This window comes from Heloderma suspectum, chromosome 7, assembly GCF_057233095.1.
Source record: "Heloderma suspectum isolate Gila_16-S chromosome 7, 16-S_ref, whole genome shotgun sequence".
NCBI classification, from domain to species: domain Eukaryota; kingdom Metazoa; phylum Chordata; class Lepidosauria; order Squamata; family Helodermatidae; genus Heloderma; species Heloderma suspectum.
In genome coordinates this window covers 118,340,129-118,365,057 of record NC_139464.1, presented here as the reverse complement: position 1 = coordinate 118,365,057, position 24,929 = coordinate 118,340,129, and the positions used below count along the sequence as shown (strand labels likewise).

General features: G+C 43.8%; 2 protein-coding genes across 12 annotated transcripts in view; both read left to right on the top strand.

Annotated features, from left to right (window-relative positions):
- PACSIN2 (protein kinase C and casein kinase substrate in neurons 2) overlaps window positions 1-11,275 on the top strand; it is a 47,114-nt gene extending 35,839 nt beyond the window's left edge. For 2 of the 4 annotated variants that reach the window (XM_084811215.1, XM_084811214.1), the window contains exons 9-11: window positions 2,198-2,314; window positions 2,832-3,028; window positions 9,134-11,275. In XM_084811215.1, the coding sequence (XP_084667341.1) occupies window positions 2,198-2,314; window positions 2,832-3,028; window positions 9,134-9,246 (427 nt within the window). In that variant the 3' untranslated portion in view covers window positions 9,247-11,275. The remainder of the gene's footprint in view (window positions 1-2,197; window positions 2,315-2,831; window positions 3,029-9,133) is intronic. The other 2 variants (XM_084811217.1, XM_084811216.1) reach the window with 1 other exon arrangement.
- Window positions 11,276-18,248: 6,973 nt separating this feature from the next.
- The window catches only part of ARFGAP3 (ARF GTPase activating protein 3), a 51,006-nt gene continuing 44,325 nt past the window's right edge, over window positions 18,249-24,929 (top strand). For 4 of the 8 annotated variants that reach the window (XM_084811210.1, XM_084811209.1, XM_084811208.1 and 1 more), the window contains exon 1: window positions 18,249-18,392. In XM_084811210.1, the coding sequence (XP_084667336.1) occupies window positions 18,324-18,392 (69 nt within the window). In that variant the 5' untranslated portion in view covers window positions 18,249-18,323. Of the gene's footprint in view, window positions 18,393-20,704; window positions 20,837-21,555; window positions 21,683-24,929 lie in introns of all 8 variants that reach the window. The other 4 variants (XM_084811207.1, XM_084811205.1, XM_084811213.1 and 1 more) reach the window with 2 other exon arrangements.

The window sequence follows — 24,929 nt, the reverse complement described above, 5'->3', positions numbered from 1 at the left end:
GCATGCAGAAACTTGACTGCCTTTGGGGGTCAGTTGGTCAACAACTTGGTGAGAACTGAACAACCTTGGGCTAACTTCCAGAATAGTACAGATAAACAGTAATCTGTAGAAAAGAACTGATTTGCAAAAAATAGATTTCACACGTACTGTCCTGTGCTCTTGCTGAAAATCGGAAAAGTTAGCAGTTTTATATCGAATCAGACCAGTGATGTATGTGGCACAGCGTAATCTGTCCTGACAGAAAATCTCTTTCTAGGCTGCCAAGCAGAAGCCTTCTCCTAAGTTTTCTAGCCACAGATCTATTGAACTGGAGATGCTGGGATCTTATAATATTAATGGATGTAATGCATTATGAAGCTGTACTCTCTTCAGTGCATAATGATAGACTGCTCAGTGGTTGTCATTCTCTTATAAAATTGCTTAAGACTAGGTAGGGCTGCTACTGTAATAAATGGTATAACAAAGAGTTAAACAGCACTTTCTACAACTATGAATGGCTCCATCTGATATATTCGAATACGTAGACTTGGCTTTTGGGATTTTTGTAGTTTAAAGTTCGACCAGTCGTGATCTGGATAAATAGATTGCCATTACCAATTTTTGCTCCCCCTCACAAATGCTCATGACCTGTATTAGGCTAAGCCATAGAAGAAAACCACAAAATCCCTTGTTGGATGGAGAAATAATATTTCCTTTATCCTGAACAGTGCGCAGTAATTTCCAAGCTTTGTATTGTTTGCTAGTAATAATGAAGTCATGTTGCTATTTCCAAATTCCATAATATTGATATGTTAGTTTAGAAGAGTTGAACCAGTTATTTAGAAGGAGGCATAATACTGCAGTAATTGGGGTGGTGGGAAAATATCAAATAGAAATACCCTAAAATTTGGTGATTTAAGGTTTAGCTCTGTGTAACATGGTAATACGAAGGGCAAATTAACACAGATTTTGCTGTGCTTGTGAATGACAATTTCTTCAATCAATTGCTTGTATGGACACACTAGGCAAGCATGGATACAGCCAGCAGAAATTTCTGTGACTGGGGTATTATTCCAGATATTATCAGTATGGGAATTGCTGCTAGCTGTACCCCAGTAACGTATATGAAAACTGGTTGAGACTGTTTATGTGTAGACCAAACTGTCATGTATGAACTGGAGCTGTTACCAGTTCTTGTGTACGCCACTGATGTGCCTGGTACCAATAGTACGGTGTGTGCGTTGTGGGTTATATAGTGTGCTCCTACAGTCTAAAATGAGGAGTACTGAAGCTTCATAAATAATGAGAAATGAGCAGCTTAGGACCTGTTCCCTTCCATATGTCAGGGAATGTTCATGTAGAATTACGGAAAATCCCCACTGCATTCCCTAACATGCAGTGTTTCATGCAGATGACCCCCACGGAGCTTTGGTTTATTGTACTATGTTTTATTCTGTGAAGAATAAATTATGTGTGAGAACGGACACATTCTTTGCATAATTTTCATCTCCCTTAGCTTTGGTCTACCTCTACGGTAACATTGAGGGCTTTTTAAAGTGTCCTGTGGTATTAGGCCTCTCAGATCAGTAAACTGGCCCTCACAGCTTTAAAATTGTATTAATGCTGTCCTTTAAAGAAAAGCTTTCAAATCCTAGCTTTCAAAAAAAACTGAAGGGTACTTTCACATTGCTAAATTTGATGATGGCCTTTCTCAATGTGATACTGGCCTAATGGCTGGCCTAGTCACATGAGAGTATTAAATAGGCCTAGTTCAGATGTCACCGACGGCTGATCTAGAGTGCCCTGCAGACACTCTATTCATTCCTTCCCTTTTGTGGTTAGTGATAACAATGGCTTGCCATGAGGTGTGACCCAGTGTATCCATACTTATCACTAACCATAGTTGTTCTCAAACCAGAGATTGAAACTGGGGGACTCGATTGGCCTCTGTGTCTGAACCACACTACAGACACTTGTTGGTATACTCCTGTGTGTTAATTGACTGAACAGATGTTGTTTTTGAAGAGAAACGAGTTAAAATTACTTTGGCAGAAGGGAAGTTCAGGGAGTCTTAATATGTGGAAGTGACAATTTTATTTTTATAAAAAGGTAAGCCATACAAGGGAAAGAATGTATAAGTCTGGCTCTGGTATTAGCTGCATATATAGTTGGTTCCATAAAATGATAGGGTCACCTTAATGCTTTTTTTCTCCAATAGCAACCTTAGTGTCCCGAGTAACACAGTGCAGTCAGTGCAGTCAAGTTACAATCCCTTTGAAGATGAAGAGGATACTGGAAGTACTGTCAGTGAAAAGGAGGACAATAAAATCAAAAAGTTGGTGAAAGACTGTTCTCAAATTGTTTTTCATGCTTATACTTTTCTATCCAGGGTTTCCAACTCAGGGTTTCTACAAAAGCATTATGTTGCACAATGCATGGAGTCCTTGTTGAGAGGTTATGTACTTTTTGTTGCAAATTTGACTAACATGCCGATGCTCTGTCACTGTTTTGTTTACTGGTTGGTTTTTCTTCACTGGTTCCACAAAAGTTAACTATACGGTAGTGTGCTTTGAAACTACTGCTGGAACTTTGCTGCTGGCTGTGCTCGTTGGATGTATCCCCTTCTGAGGCTCTCTCACCACTTAACATTCTTTCTCAAATGGTTGTTCGATGCTATGTTGGTGGTTAATATCCTGTATGTACACTCCTTATCTCTAAATGCACTATATGCGAAAATTGACTTTGCTCTTTCTCTTGATGTCTGAAATGGCAAAGAAGTGCCTCTGTGGTACAGTGTTAGAATATATGTACCCCATCCTAGACAAGCGAAAAGACTTTTCTCTTGTGTTTAGTGTTAGCAGCTATGAGAAAAACCAAAGTTATGGCACAGAGTGGTCTGATGAAGAGACCAGTAATCCATTTTCATCCAATGATGCTCAAGGAGAAACCAATCCATTTGATGAGGATGCCTCCCCCACAATGGAGGTGAGAGTACGAGCATTGTACGATTACGAAGGTCAAGAGCATGATGAACTCAGTTTTAAGACCGGTAAGTACTCCTTAGAGGTGTTAACCGTTCGCTGCGATAAGAAATGGAAGAGGAGTGAAACCCCCTTATTTGGATAAAAAGATTTCTAGTGTATGATTAAGTATTTTTAATATAGAAAAATGGAATTGTAAACTGCATTTTGAAATACTTATTCAGACCCTTACAAATGGGCTGGTATAATTTAGTAAGAGTCAGTGAGAAAGAATAGCACCACAGGGTGGAATCACTAGGCTATTATATTTGCATCCCATTCAAACTCTTTAGTTGTGGGAGGCTTTTGTGCACAAGTGCCTGTGTATAAATTTGTTATGTGATAACGACTGTATCTGGAAAAATGAATATGGCAAATAAAATTAAGCCGTGTCTTTTTAAAATCCCTCATTAGGACAGAAATAGCTGTTTACTGCATTAAGCAGCATTTTTGCCCAAATATCAAAACTTAGCTGCCTTTGTGCTAGTTACTTTGCAGTTACACATGCATTATTGTCTTATAAGAGAAATTAAACTTGCTGCTGTGATATATACTATACCTTCTCCATTCATTTAAAGGGAAAGAGCTAGTGTGCATGTATAACTTTGTACACAAGAGTTTGGCATCTTCCAGTGAAATGAATGGGAACCCTAGCATCTGTGTGCCCATGAATGGCAAGGAAACCTGATCGAAGATCCATGAGATGTTACCGGTGGAGAGCAGTGAATGGCAGGCATAGGCTAACAGCTTCAATCAGAAAGTAGTGGACAATTCACTGAAAGGCATGAAGGGCCAGACTATCTTTCCTCACTTTCTGTTCTCCAGACCTCTGTATAGGACACAAAAACTAGGGCTTTCTGCTCCCTGATTGGCTTGCTCCTCCCAACATTTCAACAGGGTCTTGGAGTCTCTTCTTTAGGGTGGAATTAGACATAAGTAATATGATGATGATCCTCCTCCACATCTTTCTCTTCTCTTGCACTATAACAAAATGTTTCAGTGTGCAGTGGTTTTGACGGAAATTGTTAGCCAATTCACAAGAGGAAATGTTGCAGCCACTGCATTCCATCCAACCTATAGTTTTCCCTTCCATGCCCACTAAATATGCTTTAATTGGCTGTTATAGTTTTTTCCCATTTTTGGGTGGGGAAATATATATCATAATATATAACTATATATATAGTCACACTTTGGGAAACTGAGCATAACTTGGAGCATCTCTAAAAGTTTATCAGGAAAAGATAATTAGATCAATAATTTAATGAGGGATAGAAGTAACTCTGCTAGGAATCTTACAGAGAGGATTAAAAACATTTTTCTCCCCATGGCTTCAAAATTTCCAGAAATTTAACATGTCTGGTCTTCTTATAACTATATCATAATATATGAAGAAAATGTGCATTCTAGACAGTTGGAATTTTGTTCTGTAGAGTCCTGTGTTTCTGGGCTTGTTTTGGTCAGATGCTGTAGCGGTCAATGAATGTAGTTCTAAAACCCACATGTGAGGAAAAAATACTAGGTTATCCCAACACTGCCACATATATTTCTCCCCCTCCCCTTTTAAAAAAAGTTTTGAGACCTGGGTCTGTGGGAATTACTGCCACAGTTTTTAATAAAATTGCCCATTAGACATTACTGTTAGAGAATACTGCTTTAGCTATAAAAGCTTTAACCACTGCCACCAAAATAAACCATCTATACCTAAAATAAACTCAGTAGCCTGGTTGCTATGTGGTAGGCATTGAATTGACAGCACCACTAGAGACACCCTTTCAAAATGAACAAAAATTAAGATGTTTATTAAGGGGAATTATTTACAAAAGAGTCACTGCCTTGTTGTGGCGAAGGGGCTTGTGTAACTCAGTGAAGCCATAAGCTATGCTGTGCAGGGCCACCCAAGATGGACAGGTCATGGTGGAGAGTTCTGACAAAATGTGGTCCACTGGAGAAGGAAATGGCAACCCACTCCAGTATTCTTGCCAAGAAAACCCCATGGAATGGTTCACAAGGCTAAAAGATATGACGTCGGAAGGTGTCCAATATACTACTTGGGAAGAGCAGAGGGAATTTCCAAGTAGCACCAGAAAGAGTGAAGCGGCTGGGCCGAAGCCGAAAGGACACTAAGCTGTGTATGTGTCTGGTGGTGAAAAGAAAGCTCAATGCTGTAAAGAACAATATTGTTTAGGAACCTAGAATGTAAGGTCAATGAATCAAGGTAAGCCAGAGGTGGTCAAACATGAGATGGCAAGATTGAACATTGACATCTTGGGCATCAGCGAACGAAAATGGACAAGCATGGGCGAATTTAATTTGGGTGACCATTATATCTACTATTGTGGGCAAGAATCCCTGAGAAGAAATGGAGTAGCACTCATAGTCAACAAAAGGGTGGGAAAAGCAGTACTGGGGTACAATCTCAAAAACGATAGAATGATCTCAGTACGAATCCAAGGCAAACCATTCAACATCACAGTAATTCAAGTCTATGCCCCAACCACTGAGGCTGAAGAAGCTGAGGTTGATCGGTTCTGTGAAGACCTACAACATCTTCTAAAACTAACACCAAAAAAGATGTCCTCTTCATCATAGGGGATTGGAATGCTAAAGTAGGAAGTCAAGAAATCACCGGGATAACAGGCAAGCATGGCCTTGGTGTACAAAATGAAGCAGGACAAAGGCTAATAGAGTTTTGCCAAGAGAACATGCTGATCATAGCAAACACTCTTTTCCAACAGCACAAGAGGCGACTCTACACATGGACATCACCAGATGGTCAATATCGAAATCAGATTGATTATGTACTTTGCGGCCAAAGATGGAGAAGCTCTATACAGTCAGTAAAAACAAGACCTGGAGCTGACTGTGGCTCAGATCATGAGCTTCTTATTGCAAAATTTCAGCTTAAATTGAAGAACGTAGGGAAAACCACTAAACCATTCAGGTATGACCTCAGTCATATCCTTTCTGAATTTACAGTGGAGGTGAGGAATAGATTTCAGGGATTAGACCTGATAGACAGAGTGCCTGAGGAACTATGGACGGAGGTCCGTAACATTGTTCAGGAGGCAGCAACTCAATCCATCCCAAAGAAAAAGAAATGCAAGAAAGCAAAGTGGCTGTCTGATGAGGCTTTACAAATAGCTGAGGAAAGAAGGGAAGCGAAAAGCAAGGAAGAAAGGGGAAGATATATCCAACTGAATGCAGAGTTCCAGAGAATAGCAAGGAGAGACAAGAAGGCCTTTTTAAATGAACAATGCAAAGAAATGGAGGAAAACAATAGAATGGGAAAGACTAGGGATCTCTTCAAGAAAATCAGAGCTCTCAAGGGAACGTTTTGTGCAAAGACGGGCATGATAAAGGACAAAGAAAGCAGGGACCCAACAGAAGCAGATGAGATTAAGAAGAGATGGAAAGAATACACAGAAGAGCTATACAGGAAAGATCTGAATGTCCCTGATAGCCATGATAGTGTGGTCACTGAACTTGAGCCGGACATCCTAGAGAATGAAGTCAAGTGGGCCTTAGGAAGCATTCCTACCAACAAAGCTAGCGGAGATGACAGTATTCCAGCTGATCTATTTAAAATCCTAACAGATGATGCTGTTAAAGTGCTGCACTCAATATGCCAACACATTTGGAACACTCAGCAGTGGCCACAAGACTGGGAAAGGTCAGTTTACATTCCAGTTCCAAAGAAGGGCAATGCCAAAGAGTGTTCAAACTACCATACAGTTGCGCTCATTTCACATGCCAGCAAGGTTATGCTCAAAATCCTACAAGCTAGGCTTCAGCAGTATGTGAACTGAGAACTACTGGAAGTACAAGCTGGGTTTCGAAGAGGTAGAGGAACTAGAGATCAAATCGCCAACATTCGCTGGATCATGGAAAAAGCAGGAGAATTCCAGAAAAGCGTCTATTTCTGCTTCATTGACTACGCTAAAGCCTTTGATTGTGTGGATCACAACAAACTCTGGCAAATGCTTAAAGAGATGGGGGTACCAGACCACCTTACCTGTCTCCTGAGAAACCTGTATGAGGGTCAAGAAGCAACAGTAAGAACTGGACATGGAACAACCGATTGGTTCAAAATTGGGAAAGGAGTACAACAAGGCTGTATATTCTCGCCCTGCTTATTTAACTTATATGCAGAGTACATCATGAGAAACGCCGGTTTGGATGAATCACATGTCGGAATTAAGATTGCTGGGAGAATTATTAACAACCTCAGATACGCAGACGATACCACCCTAATGGCAGAAAGCAAAGAGGATCTAAAGAGCCTCTTGTTGAGGGTGAAAGTGGAGAGTGCAAAAGCTGGTTTGAAACTCAACATTAAAAAAGCTAAGATCATGGCATCTGGCCCCATCACTTCCTGGCATATAGAAGAGGAAGAAATGGAAACAGTGACAGATTTTATTTCCTTGGGCTCCAAGATCACCGCAGACGGTGACTGTAGCCATGAAATTAAAAGACACTTGCTCCTTGGGAGGAAAGCTATGGCAAACCTAGACAACATAGTAAGAAGCTGAGACATCACCTTGCTGACAAAGATTCGTATAATCAAAGCTATGGTTTTCCCAGTAGCAACATATGGCTGTGAGAGCTGGACTATAAGGAAGGCTGAGCACCGAAGAATTGATGCCTTCGAACTGTGGTGCTGGAGAAGACTCTTACGAGTCCCCTGGACTGCAAGGAGGTTAAATCAGTCCATCCTAAAGGAAATCAACCCTGAGTGCTCATTGGAAGGACAGATATTGAAGCTGAAGCTCAAATATTTTGGCCACCTAATGCGAAGAGAAAAGTCACTGGAAAAGACCTTAATGCTGGGAAAGATTGAAGGCAAAAGGAGAAGGGGACGGCAGAGGATGAGATGGCTAGATAGCATCACGGATGCAATGAATATGAACTTGAGCACACTCCCGGAGAGAGCGCAGGACAGGAAGGCCTGACGTGCTATGGTCCATGGGGTCACGAAGAGTCGGACATGAACAACAACAATAAAATGTCACTCTTTAGATAGGTTGCGATTGCTTGAAGGTACTTACATTAAATATTTGTGGTTACTATTCCTAATAGGTAAGAGAGTCTTCCCCAGCTAAATAAACTCTCAATAGCTTTTCCTTCAGACAAGATTTCCCTAACCTCCACTCCAACCAATTCCCCAGAAACAGCAACAGATACTGTGCACCATTTTCCTGCCTCCAGCATTTTCTGTTTCTTCTGGCTTCTAGAATGATTCAGATGTTTAAAGGAGTACTTGCTGAAGTTCCCTCTGGTTCAGCATAAAATAGGAAACTAAAAACTAAGGTTTGCTCATAAAATTATGATTTCAATATAAAGGTTATTCAAACTATAATTACATATTTACTAAATTTGTTTAGTACATTTTTAGTTTACTTTTACTTTTTATTTTATTTTAATGGTAATTTTATGAGCAAACCAAGTTATATACAACACAATTTATGTTCCCAAGGGAGCAAAGTGACTTTAGATCAGGAAAGAGTGCCAAAGAAATAAGTATGGCATGTGTTTCTATTTCCTCCCAAATTTTCATCTTTTCCTGGAAAAAACATGTTTTTTCCATGGCTTCAAAATGTCTAGAACATCTCTAGAAATGTAATCCTAGTGCATATTCAGTAGTAAATAAGAATAGCTTGTAAAAGAGACATTCCTACAGTGTATATATTATTCTCTCTCTTTCTCTCTCTCTCTCTCTCCTGACAATTAGAACTTGTACTTTGATTTAATAGGAAGCTTTGTCCATACGTTTTTTTAAACAAATGGGGCCTCATCTTTAAAACCCCCTGCCCATGTAATTCTGGGATTATATCTGCAAGAGGACAGTTCAGTTTTGACCTGTTTCACCTGGCAATTAGATACATTTGAATATTGGCACCTAATGATTTCCCTAAAACAGCATTTATTTTATCTAGTCAATTTGGTGCTTTAATCAATGATTTTGTTATCCCATCTGTATGGGGACACAGAGAGCAGTGCAATAAAATGGATTTCCTAATGTTCTGATGCTTATTGATGTAAAGAGGAGATACTGCAATTGCAAAAGGAAGACGTAATTTACTGAGACACTCCTAGGGACTATTTACAGATGCTTGGATGACTTTTTCTCCCCGCAGGGGAAGAGCTAACTAAAATTGAAGATGAAGATGAACAAGGGTGGTGCAAAGGTCGCCTGGCCAATGGACAAGTTGGCCTCTATCCAGCAAACTACGTAGAACCCATCCAGTGACATCTAAAACTGCTGTAGTCACTGTCAGCCAGTATGATGCTTGTGGCTCACAGTGAGGGGAACTGAAACGTGTATATATTTCTTTTAATTCATTTGAATGATGGATTGATATCTTGTCCCCTGGGAAAAGATCTAACTATTCAGACTGGAGCTGGGAAAAGGTAGGCAGCCAACACAGAGGACAAAGCGACTGGGACAGAGCTGAAAAGGTAGTACAGCAAGAAAATGATCTTTTTAGTACGTATTGACAATTTACTGTTTTATCATGACTTTTGTATATTATTTCAGAATTTGCTAAGTTAATGCCTCATTCCCAGTATGCTGGGTGGCGGCTTACATTGCCTTTCGTTTAAGCAGTTATTTTAAGTGACCTTCAGTAATTTGCAACTTGATTTTTTTTTAAAAAAACTGCAGTTTTGTATATGTTCTTACCAATATTTGAAAGATGCATTTTTTAATTTAAAGACTATCTAATCTGCTATTTTTTCATTTCTGGTTCATCAGTACTACTACTTAAATTATGACTTACATGTATTCCCTACTCCACATTGAACCGTCAACTTTTTCATGCTCTCAGCATTTCTTAATGGTGTAAAATGCCATATTATATCTGTTACAGAAGATTGTAGCAGAATTGTCTGCAAATATTAAAGTCTAGGTTTCTTTTTTGAATATGGTTGATACACCTTGACACCTGAAATATGAATTTCCCAAGTGATGACTTCAGGTAGATTTTTAAAACTAGAATATTTAAACCCATTTCCGCCATGTTCTTGCTGAGGAACTTACATTTTGCAAGTTGTTAATGATTTTGTGTGATTTGGAAAGTTAAACGTATATGAAGATTATTTTTTCAAGCAAGAGAGTGTAAAGTAGATGAATGCTTTTTTATTGATATGCTCTTTAGGCTGTGTCTATATATATAATTTGATATTCAAAAATTTAAAGAGCATGTTCTAATTAGCAAGCCTATTGTCTATGCATTATATTTCTGGTGGAGTCTAGCACCAGTAAATCAATGTGAGTTTGCTATTGACTTCAGTGGGAAGTAGATTGCAGCTTTAGAGTAAGCTAAGAAATTTAAATTATAGGCATACTTAGATTTGCTTTGTCAGTGCATCCTTGTTTAAATGTAAGGTAGATCAATCCAGTGTACTCTGGGTGTAGCGTTTGGAGGGGTCCTCATAGGGCGTAAGAGTCCAGTTTTCCCACTCTTCAAGTCATTAACACAGCATGGGAGGCCTGTATGCATCCCACCTGTCCCCATCAACTCCTCCTGCATCTGCTTGGTTCCTAACTTTCCTTGACTGAGCAGAAGACGGCGTGTTGGAGGGGGATTTGGGACACATGCCCAAGCCCCCCATTCCTTGTAATGGCCTGGCACATGAAATGTGTGTTGGGGTGGGTTTGTTATGTGCTGTTGGGATCTTTCTGCAGACACTGCATGCACAGCACGCTGGAATGAGACGTTACTTTCTGTGATCCGGATTCTTGCATAAGGTGAACATAGTAGTTGTATCCTAAGATTTATATTTGTTAGTAAAATTGTGGAACCAAATACAAACTAGCATTAGCCCCACTGTGGATTATTGTAGCAGAACACTGTAAAATTTTCTACTTGTTTGCAATTGCAAATCACCTGTAAAAGTGTCAAATTGATTACAATTGTAAGAAATATAAATAGCTGGATTGTGAACATGTAAGAACAAGTTGCTTTATAGAAAATCAAAATCTTATCAGGTAAGTAGATACACTATTTTAGGGAACTACACTGTAATTGAAATAACATTTCGATAATTAAAATGCTGTAAGTGCTCCCTGGCTATTCCATTTGCGTTTGGATATTAAGATATTTATTAACATCTGAAGTTCAATTGTATAATGTTGAGTACTGGATCTCTCTGTCATAATGGTATTCCAGCATAATTGTTCAGAAATCGATTTGTCACAAATGGTCAGGAATAAGAGTCTGGAATATTTTTCTGTATAGTATACTATTTTAAAAATAATAAAACCTTACTGAACATAATTTTACTGCCAAGATTGTTCTATATTTCTTTTTCTTGTAAGTATTGTATTTGGTCTTGACTGCACCTTGAGAAAAGTAATCAGAATTTTTCAATCTGGTACGTACATAATGACAAGTAGAGGAGCAAGTGGGTAGTTCTAGTGTGGTAAGGATGTGCTTGGGAAATTCTGACACAAGGACCCATTGAGGTGGTACCTTCAGGGACTTGGGGCAGAAGGAGAAATAGTAGGAGAAGGTTGGGATATCAGAGTAAAATGGGTTACAGAGGTTTATACACTGTTCCCCTTCTACCTCCCCTCCCCTAGCTCTCACGTATCTGGTAGTTTGTCCACCGAGCCCTCCTGTTTTGCAGTGTTGCCATTTAACCCCAGGTTGGTCTGCAATAAGGCAGCACTCATTAATGATTTAATTGTGGATGAGAAGGCCAATTCTGGCATGTATTACTGAGACTTGGGTGGGTCAACTGGGTAGGGTTGACCTGACTCAGCTCTGCCCACATGGGTACTCAGTGCAGCCCCAACATAGGCTGGGGGGCCCGAGGTGGGGCAATCGCCATGGTTTACAGAACTTCCATCTCTCTCACCAGGAAACCACTCCACCTTGGAGCAGGTCTTGAGGGGTTGCACCTGGTGTTGGGCCATAGAGACAGGTTGGGGATGCTGCTGGTGCGCCACTCACCCTGCTGCCTAGCAACCTCCCTGACTGCTGGCAGAGGTGGTCTCAAACGTGGTGTTGGAGGAACCCAGAACAGCTTGGGACTTCATGGATTCCATGACACTCATGGGGCCGTCTCTGTCATTGGCCTAACACATGAAGCAGGGCATACCCTTGATTTGGTTTTTTCTCCAAGCTGTGATATAAGGAATCTGAAGGTGTGTCTGTCCGTCCGTCCAAGTAACTGCATTGTCATGGTCCAGCCATTTCCTAGTGCGATTCAAATGGCATTACTTCCCTCCTGCCAGGGTGGGGGACCCATTTGGATGGTCCGCCCCAGGAGACTGATGAAATTCAATGGAGATTTTCTTAGGGATTTCCAGTGGAAAGAGCTGGTGATCCAGAGGAACAGTGAGATGCAGAGGGCCATCGACTTGATTGCAACTGAGTGCCCTCTCCAGTGCTGTAGAGCCCACTCTGCTCCTTGGTATACCGGGGAGCTGCGGTCAGTGAAACAGGCTGGACATCTGCTAGAGTGCAAATGGCATAAGACTTTTAAGTGAAGATGACTGAACACGCTCTAGAGCACGCAATCATGGTTATTGTGCAAGTGGTGTGGGCAGCAAAGAAGGCTTATTTTGCTGCCTCCATTGTGTCCTTGAATAGCCATCCAGCAGAGTTCTTTCAGGTGGTCCGGGTGCAGTTAACACTCTCACCAGCACATGCGGCTCTGGTCCCCTCAAAGACTCGCTGTGAACTTCTTGCATCACCCTTTGAGGACAAAATCTCTTGTCTCCACAGCAACCTTGATGCTGTTAGTGCAGCTCCAGTCGAGGTGTCGGACGCCACCATCTGCCCGATTGTGTTGGATCCGTTCCAGTTGCTGTGGCCTGTTGATGTGGACAAGGTGCTTGCAGCAATGTGACCTGACTATGTGCCCTCTAGATCTTTGCCCCTCCTGGCTAATAAAAGCTAGCTGAGGTGGTATGACTGGGTGGACCCAGGGTGTGGTAAATTTTTTCCCTGCAGGAAAGGGTGGTTCCTGCTGTCCTTAAGGAGGCAGTAGCACGACCATTCCTGAAGAAGCCCACTTTGGACCCAATGGTATTAGACAACTACTGCCCAGTCGCAAATACCCCTTTCTTAGGGAAGGTAATTGAGAGGGTTGGCAGAACTACTTCAAGCACTGTTGGAGTATACTGATTATCTAGACCCATTCCAGTCTAGGTTTTGACCTGATTACAGGACTGAACCAGCATTAGTCACCCTGATGGATGACCTTCAAGGGATCGAGGGAGTACAACTCCATTAATTCTGCTCAATTTCTCATTAACCATGGAATGTTCCTGGATTGACTCCACGGGATGGGCATTGGAGGGATTGTGTTACAGTGGTTCCAGTCTTACCTGTGGGGCCCATTTCACAGAATGTGAATGTGGCCTTTCCTCAGCCTCTTGGCAATTGAGCTATAAGGTTCCGCAGGGTACCCTCTTGTGCTTAATGTTGTTCAACATCTATATGAAGCCACTGGGAGTGGTCATTAGGGGATCTGGAGCCAAGTGCCATCAGTATGCTGATGACACACAGCTCTGTCTCCCTGTGACATCTGAATCGGGAGAGGCTGTGCAAGTCCTGGATCAGTGCCTAGACTCAATAATGGGCTGGATGAGGGCCAATAAACTGAAGTTGAATCCTGGCAAGGCGTAGGTGAGTGGTTTCCAAGTCCAGGAGATAGGCTCATTGCTTGTTCTTGATGGGGTTGCGCTCCGTTTGAAATATCAGGTCTGTAGCCTGGGGGTACTCCTAGATCCATCACTGTCACTGGAAGCCCAAGTGGCCATGGTAGGTCAGAGTTCCTTTTATCAGCTTCGGCTGGTTTGCCAGCTATGACCTCTCCTGGATAGATATAGCTTGGCCACAGTGATACAGGTGCTAGTAGCCTCAAGACTGGATTACTGTAGTGCACTCTGTGGGGCTGCTCTTAAGGCTGTTCCAGAAACTGGAGCTAGTGCAGAATGCTGCAGCTCGGCTGTTGTCAAGAACTGCCCCTTTTCAGCATGCTACTCCTTTGCTACGGGAACTGCACCAGGCTAGGTTTAAGGTTTTGGTACTAGTGTATAAAGCCCTAAACAACTTGGGACCAGGATACCTGAGAGAGCACCTTCTCCCTTATCAACCTGCCCAGTCATTAAGGTCATCAGAGGGTATGCTACTGGTGGTTCCTCATGAACCTATGGCCCAACTGGAGTCCACTGTTTGGACTCCAGTTGGGTCTTTGGTGTGCTGGCCCCCTTTCTGTCGAACTCCCTGCCTCTGGAGGTCAGGCAGGCACCAACACAGAGTTGTTTCCAGTGCCTCCTGAAAATATCTTTATTTCAGGAAGCCTTCCTTGACTGACCAGCCAGTTTTTATCAGTATTGTTTTTTTTTTTAAAAAAACACACAATTAATATGGAGTTCTATTCTTTTATCTTTCTATCTTTATCTTTTATGGTTCATTGCTACAGAATCTGTCTAGATGTGGAGCAGTATATAAACGTTGTAAATGAACTGTATGTCCCAGCAATGAACAGCACAAATGACCTTTGTTTACATGGGACAGGAGGACTCTTACCTCCTTTCCCTGCCCCGTTCCACCTATGCATTTCTGCAAAAGGGGTGGAACACACAAATATGCTTTGACTGGGATAAACGTGCTCTTAAAAATACAGAATGGGCCAAATGCAGTTCCATCAACTGTTCGCAGTATGCAAGTGCAAATATACAATTAGTGTTCAGGCATGAATATACCGAGAGGAGAAAGCAAACACTGCATGAAGCTGGATAAATAAATTACTAAATCAAACCAGGACATTTTATTTGCAAATGTCTTCTAAAAGACTGCACTTTCTCTTTTCCTGGGCAAGCAAACATGAACTCAAATCTGGTGAAGACAAATCAAACATTTTCAGCTTGTGCTTACGTGTGTTCTCTCTCTGTCTGTATGTACACCCCACACACACATGCACATACCCACACACACTTCTCTTATAGACACACATATCTCAAATACTGATGTGGCTGTCAATCTTGCTCCTCCCCAGATGCTTCAGGTAGACTCTGGCTCACTTTCAAAACAAAACCAGGCAAGTTGATGTCTATACAAATGTTAACCCTCCATCTTATTTTTAAAAAATGCAAACACTTTTAAACAATTGCAAAGTGCATTGTGACTGTCTTTCCAGCAGTCAGTCCAGCAATGAGATCAAGAATGGAAAATTATGCACCTACTCTATGTGGATGTTAAGGTGATCATGACTTAAAGCAAGGAAGTTACAGTGAATAGTTACAGTGCTATTTCTCTAGTAGAGATGGAGGCTGACTAATGGAGCTTACAGGATTGGGGCCACATCCTCCATACCCAATTAGCTAGTGTGTGGTGTGCAAAATATTTTTGCCCCATTCTGTGAAAGATGCCCCCAGCTTTTCAGAGATGTGAAAAATCACCCCCAAACTTGGCGAATGCAGGTATTTGGGGGTAAGGGTGAAGAATGGGAATACCTGCTTTTTCTTAAGCCCTGAGTCAGTTCTGCAAAATCAGGGCAGAATGTGTATGGGTATGCACATATCAAAGAAAACTTCACAGCTTATTCTGAGCATTCACATCTTTATTCAAAGAAAACAAAAGACAGAAAAGAAAGCATACTATGTGGAGATGCCTACAAAATTCTTATAAGGAGGTTCTCTCTGTTTACATTTCAAACAAAGCTTTTTATACAATGAATGACAAGGAGAACTTTGGCTAACACTGATTGGATACAGAACATTAGAGAGGCAGGATAAGTTGTATAATCCTTTTGATTGGTTTGTAACTGCCACGTAGCAAAATAATCTTAGTTGCCAGTGCGATAAGCAGTTCTTACTGTTCTGGTTTTATCTGGCTTTTCAGGGTGGCACTGAAGCTGGGGAACGAGTATTTTCCCTTTACCCTGACATTGCTTTTCACCCAGACTTTCAGTCTGCCTTCTTTGTTTACTTTCACTTCGCTGCATGCAAAGTTAGTGAAACGCAGGGTCTGTGTAAGCATCAGTCTGAGTAATGGCTGTTGGAATTTTCTTCTATGCACATCCTAAAGTATACCCCACTGAAAGTAATATCCTCCTTCTACATATTCCTATGCATCCCCACTCCCATATTTTATTTTGTCTCCCCTCCCATATTTTAAGTTGTCTGTGTTTAGAGCTGGTTGAGGCAAAATCACTTTGTCCCTTCGTTCCCCTCTAAGGCAATAGGGAAGCTTTGTTTGGCTACGTGATGATGGTATGGCTGGAAATCTAGTTGTATGAGCCCTCATTTGCTTAAGAAATTATGCTAAAGCAGGTGTATTGGAAAACAATGTCTGAAAATGCTAAAAAGTGAAACAATGCAAGGTAGGGCTTTTTTCCTATAATGAAGATCAAACCTTGCATCAAAAATTTGCTACAAGAGTTAACAGTTATCCCAGAAGGTGCATTATACTAGCAGGACAGGTGGAAGATTAAAGACCTCCCCAGCGATATTAGTTATATGGTGTTTTATCCAATGTTAGTCCTACTTAGAATAGACCCATTGAAGTGAATGGGACAAGTTATACTAACACTGGACACAACCTATGAACTCTGGAGGTAGGCAGCCTATCTGAAGTGTAGGGAAATTCAGAGGTTGATCACCGATAACACGAACTGTCCCATCTTACTCTTGCATCCACACAAACACTTGGGGCAAATCTCTTCTACCTAATAATCCTATCGTTCTTCCTGCCTCCTTTGAGAAAACAGAACAGAGACTGGACTTCATGTTTGTAATGTCACAGCTCGTCCTTGCTTTATTTCCCCATACGTTTTTTCATCGAGAGCCAGGCTGCTCAAAGGGGTGGCGTGCACACATTTACCATCACTTAAAAACTTGGTTCGCCGCTCAGCTATAGAACGGGTACCTAAACTTTGTTGTTGCTCAGCTGCTCAGTCGTGTCCGACTCTTCATGACCCCATGGACCATAGCATGCCAGGCCTTCTTGTCCTGCGCGCTGTCCCGGAGTGTGCTCAAGCCAATATTCATTGCATCGGTGATGCTATCTAGCCATCTCATCCTCTGCCGTCCCCTTCTGCTTTTGCCTTCAATCTTTCCCACATTCAGGGTCTTTTCCAGGGAGTTTTCTCTTCGCATTGTTGTTCAGTCATTCAGCCGTGTCCGACTCTTCGTGACCCCACGGACCATAGCACGCCAGGCCTTCCTGTCCTGCGCTCTCTCCCGGAGCATGCTCAAGTCCATATCCATTGCATTGGTGATGCCATCTAGCCATCTCATCCTCTGCCGTCCCCTTCTCCTTTTATTGAACCGCAATTAGCGACGTCTGTAAAAACTAGTTTTAGGGTGCAATCCTATGCAAGTTTAGACAGACCAAAGCCCTACAACTCCCAGCATTCCCCAGCCAGCTATGCTGGCTGGGGAATGCTGGGAGTTGTAGGGCTTTGGTCTGTCTAAACTTGCACAGGATTGCACCCTTGGTTTCTTCTTTTTTTTTTTAAGCAGGCCAAACCTATTAAAAACTAGCAGCCACGGACGGTGCGCCCTTTCAAGCCCGGTGCCCCCGCCGAAGGACGTGCCTCGGGGCTCCGAGGCGGCAAGCTGTGGAGGGAGCGCGGACGTCCCGGGCGGAGCGGCTGGCCCACGCGGACACGCCCTTCCACACGTCCATCGCCCTACAGAATCGCAGGACGGTAGGGCCGGAAGGGGCCTGTGAGATCATCGAGTCCAGCCCCCTGCTCAACGCAGGAGCCCAAGCCAGAGCACCCCTGGCAGGTGGCTGTCCAGCCTCATAGAATCGTAGAAGAGTAGGGCCGGAAGGGGCCTACACGGCCATCGCGTCCAGCCCCCTGCTCAACGCAGGAATCCCAGCCGGAGCACCCCTGGCAGGCGGCTGCCCAGCCTCGTCTTGAACGCCTCCAGCGCGGGAGGGCCCACCGCCTCCCCAGGCCGCTGGCTTCAAACCACTAGGGCCGCGGCTCTTCCAGGGGAGCCGGCCCCGTCGAACGGAGCGAGGCTCGCCCCCGAGAGACCCCGCTCTCGGCCCCTCGCCGCGCCGCGAGGCCCCGCCCCCCTCTGGGCCCGGTCGGCGACGAGGCGCTCCCAGGCCCAAGCCGCCCTCCCCGTCGCCTTGGAAACGCGGGCGGGGCCGTCCCCGCCGCGCTTCCCCCAATCCGCGCCGCACAGATCAGCCGGGTGGGTCTCCGCCCCCGCCTGCGGCGCATGCGCCGTGCGGCGCGGCCGGGCCCGCCTCGGCGCGCGTCGCTCGTCAGCCTGCGCGCAGCTGAGGCGGCGGCCGGCCGGCGCTCCCCGCTGCGTGGCTGCCGAGGGGCCGCGGCCGCAGAGGCGGGATGTGCGAGCCGGGCAAGCAGGAGCTCGCCGCCGTCTTCCGGCGGCTCCGCGCCGTCCACACGAACAAGGTGAGAGGCGCGTGGACGGGCGGCGGCGGGGGGCGCCTTCGCCCCTCGCCCCGCGCCGGCCCCGCTAGTGACACGTTGCACCGCCGCGAGGGGCGGCGCCGGGGCGGCGGCGCCCCCTGCGCCCATCCGCGCGGCGTGCCTCCGGGACGGGAGCGCCGCGGGGCCGCCTGCGTGCCCCGCAGCGCCCCTTCCCTCGCCGGAAGGCGCCCCGGGCCCGAGGCGCGGCTCCCGCCGCCTCGCCTGCCCCAGCTGCGCGCTGCGGCAGGGGCGCTGCCTGGGCCGCGCTGTGGCAGCCGGACGCAGGAGCTCGCGCCCTTTTTGCAGGGGCTCGGGTTTTCTCCTCTCCGGAGCGCTGCGCCCTTGGTCTCGCCCCCTGCTGCCGGGTTGTCCGTGGCCGCGCATTCGGTTGCGTGCGCGCTAGCGGAGTTCAGAGGCATTCTCCTCTCTCCCGCCTCACGGGCTAAAGGTGCAATCCTACGCATGTTTGCTGTTCAGCCGTTCAGTCGTGTCCGACTCTTCGTGACCCCTTGGGCCACAGCACGCCAGGCCTCCCTGTCCTGCGCTCTCTCCCGGAGCGTGCTCAAGCCCATAACCATTGCATCGGTGATGCTATCCAGCCATCTCATCCTCTGCCGTCCCCTTCTCCTTTTGCCTTCAGTCTTTCCCAGCATCAGGGTCTTTTCCAGGGAGTTTTCTCTTCGCATTAGGTGGCCAAAATATTGGAGCTTCAGCTTCATTATCTGTCCTTCCAATGAACAGTCAGGGTGGATTTCCTTTAGGATGGACTGATTTGACCTCCTTGCAGTCCAGGGGACTCATAAGAGTCTTCTCCAGCACCACAGTTCGAAGGCATCAATTCTTCAGCCCTCAGCCTTCCTTATAGTCCAGCTCTCACAGCCATACGTTGCTACTGGGAAAACCATAGCTTTGATTAGACGGACCTTTGTCGGCAAGGTGACGTCTCTGCTTCTTACTATGCTGTCTAGGTTTGCCATAGCTTTCCTCCCAAGGAGCAAGCGTCTTTTAATTGCATGGCTACAGTCAGTTGCACACCCTGCTGACATGAGTGTCTGTGTCCGTGCATTCGGTTGCATGAGCATAAGTGGAGTTAAGAGGCATTCTCTCCTCTCTCCCGCCTCATGGGCCTAAGGTGCAACCCTACACATGTTTAGACAGAAGGAAGTCCCGCAAGTCCCAGCATTCCCCATCCAGCAGGGTTGGCTGGGGAACACTGGGAGTTATAGGACGTCCTTCTGTCTAAACATGCATAGGATTGCACCCTTGGTTTCACACCCTGCTGACGTGAGTGTCTATGTACGTGCATTCAGTTGCATGTGCCCTAGTGGAGTTAAGAGGCATTCTCCTCTCTCCCGCCTCATGGGCCGAAGGTGCAATCCTACGCATGTTTAGACAGAAGGAAGTCCTGCAAGTCCCAGCATTCCCCAACCAGCAGGGTTGGCTGGGGAATAATGGGAGTTGTAGGACTTCCTTCTGTCTAAACATGCATAGGATTGCACCCTTGGTTTCACACCCTGCTGACGTGAGTGTCCATGTCCGTGCATTCAGTTGCATGTGCCCTAGTGGAGTTAAGAGGCATTCTCTCCTCTCTCCCACCTCACCGACTTAGTTTCTAGAGACCCGAGGAAAGGGCTCCAAACTTAACGTTCATGTTAACACACAACTTTTTAAAAAAGTCATCGCCCAGAGTGACCGGCCAGATGGGCAATTAATAAATTTAATAAATATAAATACAACTTTTAAAAAAGGTGTTTCCAGTATCTTTCTTCTCCCCCCGCCCCGCCCCAATAGGCCCCTTTGTTTTCCTGGGATGTGTACCAGAAAACTGAGGCTGACCATGATAGATACAGGAACAGCTGGTGGATGGGGCGCAGAGTGGGTATTAGTCACCTTTTCTTTCTTGGTGTGGATTTGGAGTGCCTATAATTCCTTAGAATGACTTTTTAAAACACTGTTTAAAGTTTTATCTTGTTATATATTACAGTGCTTTATACAAAGCTCCTTACTTGAAATAAAAGTAATAGGCTTTTATGAAAACTTTGCAACATGTAAATATTATAATATGATTATATTGAAGCCAAGATTATTATAGGATATTATTTATTAGCTGCACTTCTAATGAATGTTTGTTTTTAAAAGTGTTTTAAAGAACGGATTTCTTTTTATTGTGGTTCTTTTATAATTCCCATAGATTCTGCTGTCTCCTTTGCACAATTGAGGCTCTCCGGCCTTTTCTCATTGTTATCGATATGGTTTTCCCCTTCCTCTTCTATTTGTTTCTGTGTCGTTTCTAGAGAATCATACGTCTTCATCAGGCACAATGGAAAACTTAATTTAACACAGCAGCCTTATCCTAACCACATTTCCTCAGAGGCAAAGTCCTGTTGGATTTCAAAGAGGCTTTTTTGAAGTAGCAGGACTTTCAAGTAAGTTTGCTTAGAACTGCAGGCGGAAATCCATTCTAAAGTGTGCATTCAAGCCATTTGCATCACATTTGCTGGCTGCATTTTAAGGCTGCATTTATTTCTGGGCAGAAACTGTATACGCAAATCGCTACTAGTATCACCACACTTTAGAATGTGCGTCTGTCTTCTCTGTAAGTTGGCAGTCTTGTGCACATTTACATGTAAATGTATGTAAGCCCCATTGAACTCGGTTAAATTTATGCCTGAGCAAAATATGCTTAGGACTGAACCCTTTCCAGATTCTAACTCAGATAGGAGGTAGGAGAGACTATTTATCAGTTATAGCTAGTGTAGGGTGGGTACGAAGCCACCCCTCCTGCGCTGCGCACTGAGTTTGCACGACATGCCATCCCATGCTGCAGCATGGCTACTTATGTAAAAAATAGGCACATGTGGGGGCTGGTGGAGAAGCCATGATAGCCTCTTTCCCCCCTGCAATCATCCGAACATCCCCATAGTGTGTGTACTAGTGTGTGTACACAGTGTACTAGCTAAGAGTGTGAGTTGTGAGCCCAAAAGATCCCTGTTCAAAGTTTAGCTCAGCTATGATCTCATTAGGTGGCTTTAGAGAAGTCTCTTGGTCTCAGTCCCCATATGCGTTAATGGGGATAATATTGACTTACCTCACAGTCGTATAAAAAAAGGTAAAGGTGTCCCCAACCAGTTGTGTCCGACTCTAGGGTGCGGTGCTCATCCCCGTTTCTAAGCCGAAGAGCCAGCGCTGTCCGAAGACGCTTCCGTGGTCATGTGGCCGGCATGACTGAACACCGAGGTGCACGGAACGCTGTTACCTTTCCCGCCGAGGCGGTACCTATTTATCTACTTGCAATTTCTTACTTTCAAACTGCTAGGTTGGCAGGTATAGCCCTTCACATATTTGCTATCAGCTATCTAAAAACTATATAAAATGCATTGTTATATACGAAACAAGGTTTGAACACTATTCATCCTGGTCCAACTCTACCATCTGCTACTACAATACTCTGGTTGTGCTGGTCAATGTTCTAGCTGAAGAACTCAGAAGTGTCATGGGTTGGTCATTAAAATAATTAGCTTTAGTATTAACTTTGTTCTCTGTATAACTGAGACAATTTCCTTAATAGCAAAGTTTCTTTTAATGGTAAGCTAGTAATAGTGCCCTACTGTACAGCCAAGAATTAGCATTGTTTCTACTCTGCCTAATGATGGCTCAAAGCTTTTCATAAGAGTCTTGTCTGGTGGAGATTTTGCTGTCCATTTTGAGGTTTCTGCTTTTTTTAAACCTAGGCCCAAAAAAAGTATTTCACATAATGCATAACTAATTTTAGAAATGTGCTTCTCAAGTTGTGGTGGCCTCTAGATTAGATGGCTTTAAAAAATGATTCATGGAGGAGAGGTAACAATTAGCCATAAACCAACTGTTAGCTATGATGGCTAAATGAGGTCTCCATTTTCACAGGTAGCATATGACTGTGCAGTAGTTCCTGGCAACAAACTATAGAAAAAGGCCATTACTTTGATGTCCTCCTTTGATGAGCTTCCAGTAGGATTTGACTGGCTGCTTTTAGAAACAGAATGCTGGTTTAAATGGCCCTTGCTCTGATCCAGCAAGGTGGTTTTTATCTTACATATGCTGACTTTGAGTGCAACACAGTATAGGATTGAGCTGTCAGTAATCAGGTCCAGCCCAAGACATTTTACTGCTTGAGGCAGAATAACATATGGCACCCCCTTACCCAATGCTGGCCAGGTATTTTATGGCACGTGAGGCAGAAAATTCCACAAATGCCTCTTCTTGGAGGTAAAGACACAATAGTAAGTAAATAAATAACATTTTGCTGCCTTATCTTGACACCTAAAATTAACTGCTTAAGGTGGCCGCCTCATTCTGCCTGATGGTACAGCTGGGTCTGTCAGTAATTGATGGGAAGATGTCCATGGATGATAGAACACACAAAATGTCAAGTGAAATAAAAGTCTGCAGTAAATTCCTTAGTATTCACCTTGGAATAATTCATTAATTTGGGCAATCTGGGTATCGGACACCGAAGAATATTGACTTTGTGTACCAAGTTGGTACTGAAAATAGAAAAGTAGTTTAAAATCTGTTGGCAACTTCTCATGTCTGTCAAGTCCACAAATCATCAAGATATGGTGAGGGGATTACAGTTGAAATAGATGTTGGGTTTTTTCCTGTCTTCATATTGATTAGGTAACAGTAAAACTGCCATTTTTTCCACATGGTCTGCAGAATGGTCTGGATGCTTAGGTTATCAGTAGTCTGACTTTGCATGGCTTTGTTGATGCCTTTACATTTTATTGTCCCTCTATATGCTGGAAAAAATATCTTCACTGAAACCTCCCTTTCAGAATTAGAGCAAAATATAATGAAAATGGAAAAGCCTAAGAATAGTTGTATGTTCCCATATGCTCTTTAACATATGTTGCCTCTAATGAGCCACAATTGTTGATTAAACATTTCTAGCATAGGAGGGATATAAAGAAAGAAAAAGAGTCAGTTCCTCTGCCGGTGCACAAATCTCCGGGGAGATTTTCTGTGGGATGGGTGTGTCCTGACATTTTTCCATATGTTTGGATAATGAAGGTTTGAATCCCCATAACACCAGGATGTACCAAGCATATTTGACGACCTTATTGTTTTTATTCTTAAGGGTAGCAATCGAGTGTACTTAAGTCAGTTTTACTTCAAATATTTGGATTGACAGGCTTTAAAAACACCAACCCAACCTGGTGTTGAAAGTTGGTAAATGTGCATAATGGCTTTCAGGTTTAAAATGCTATGAAATCTTTGGGACGTGTAACTCCTTACAGTTGTGAATGTGATATCAAAAAGCTTCATTATCCACTCTGAATTCACTAGGAAATAAAATGTTGTGTTTGGTTAAGGACTGTGTAAAGTAACTTCCACATAGGAGTGAGTAGCCATCCTGAGTACTGCTCATTGTATAGAAATATGTTGGATTGTGGAAAAGACAAGTGAATAGTTTGCACTCTCCAAGCTCCTGAAAAATTATATAAAACAATATTAAAATTACATTGTAACTTCAGAGTAATATCAAATCAATGCTTCGTACTGTGCTATCCAATGTATCTGCAGTGGCTAGGGAGGGTGTATTGTGTATTGGGTGAGGAGTGGAGACTTATAGACTGCTGTAAGCCATGTAATGCGTCATAACTTCTGTTAAGTCAAAGCAAAAAATGTTGCTTAGGGCGCAGTCCTATTGGCCGCTAGTCAGCGGCTAGACGGCCATAGGATAAGTTGGTTCCTGGGAATCAACCTCAGAGCCCGCATTCCGAGGTCAGTTCCCTGAGAACCGACCTCCACCCTCTCCCTCTGCCTCAGTAGGCAGCGTGGATCGGCTCAGCACTCAGGAGCGCAGAGCAGCAAATACGGGGTGTTCCGGGGGGGGCGGACGTGCCTTTCTGATGCTTCCTATGTGCCCCCCCCCCCCGGCTTCCTGTGGCTAGACAGCCGAAATCAGCTGTCTAGCCGCAAATGTAAGGCGGCTGCACCTGCCCTGCTTTGGATAGGCGCTCGCCTCCGGGGTCGGAAGCAACTGTCGATCTCAATAGGATTACTCCCTTAGCTGATTTTTTGTTAGTATGGAAAAATCTTCTTTAAAATGTGTTTAAACCTTAAAAGCAATGCCATTTTAAGTGACATTCTGAATCTTTATTTTCTCTTTTTGGGAATTAATGGTCAAAGTTCCATTCCCCTTATCAATGTTGGTACTCCTTTAAAGCACAACGTGGAGTGCGGTCTTTGATTTTTAGACTGCAAACTGGTGAGCTGGCTTAGGAATTTTAGCTGTAGTTAAATCATGTTTTCATTTTGTTCTTGGTGAACAGTGACCTTTCAGACTGGGTGGAGCGCTGCAGCGTGTGCATTTGAAAAGAAAGAGTCAGTTATTTTTGCAGTGCCAAATGCAAATGTTTCTCTTCATATATTCTTGTTTGCTTCTGCACATTCTGACATAACTATATCATTTTACAAATATCAGTTATACTGCTAAAGAGAAAAGTAATTCTGTCCTCTATGTTCTGTGCAAATATG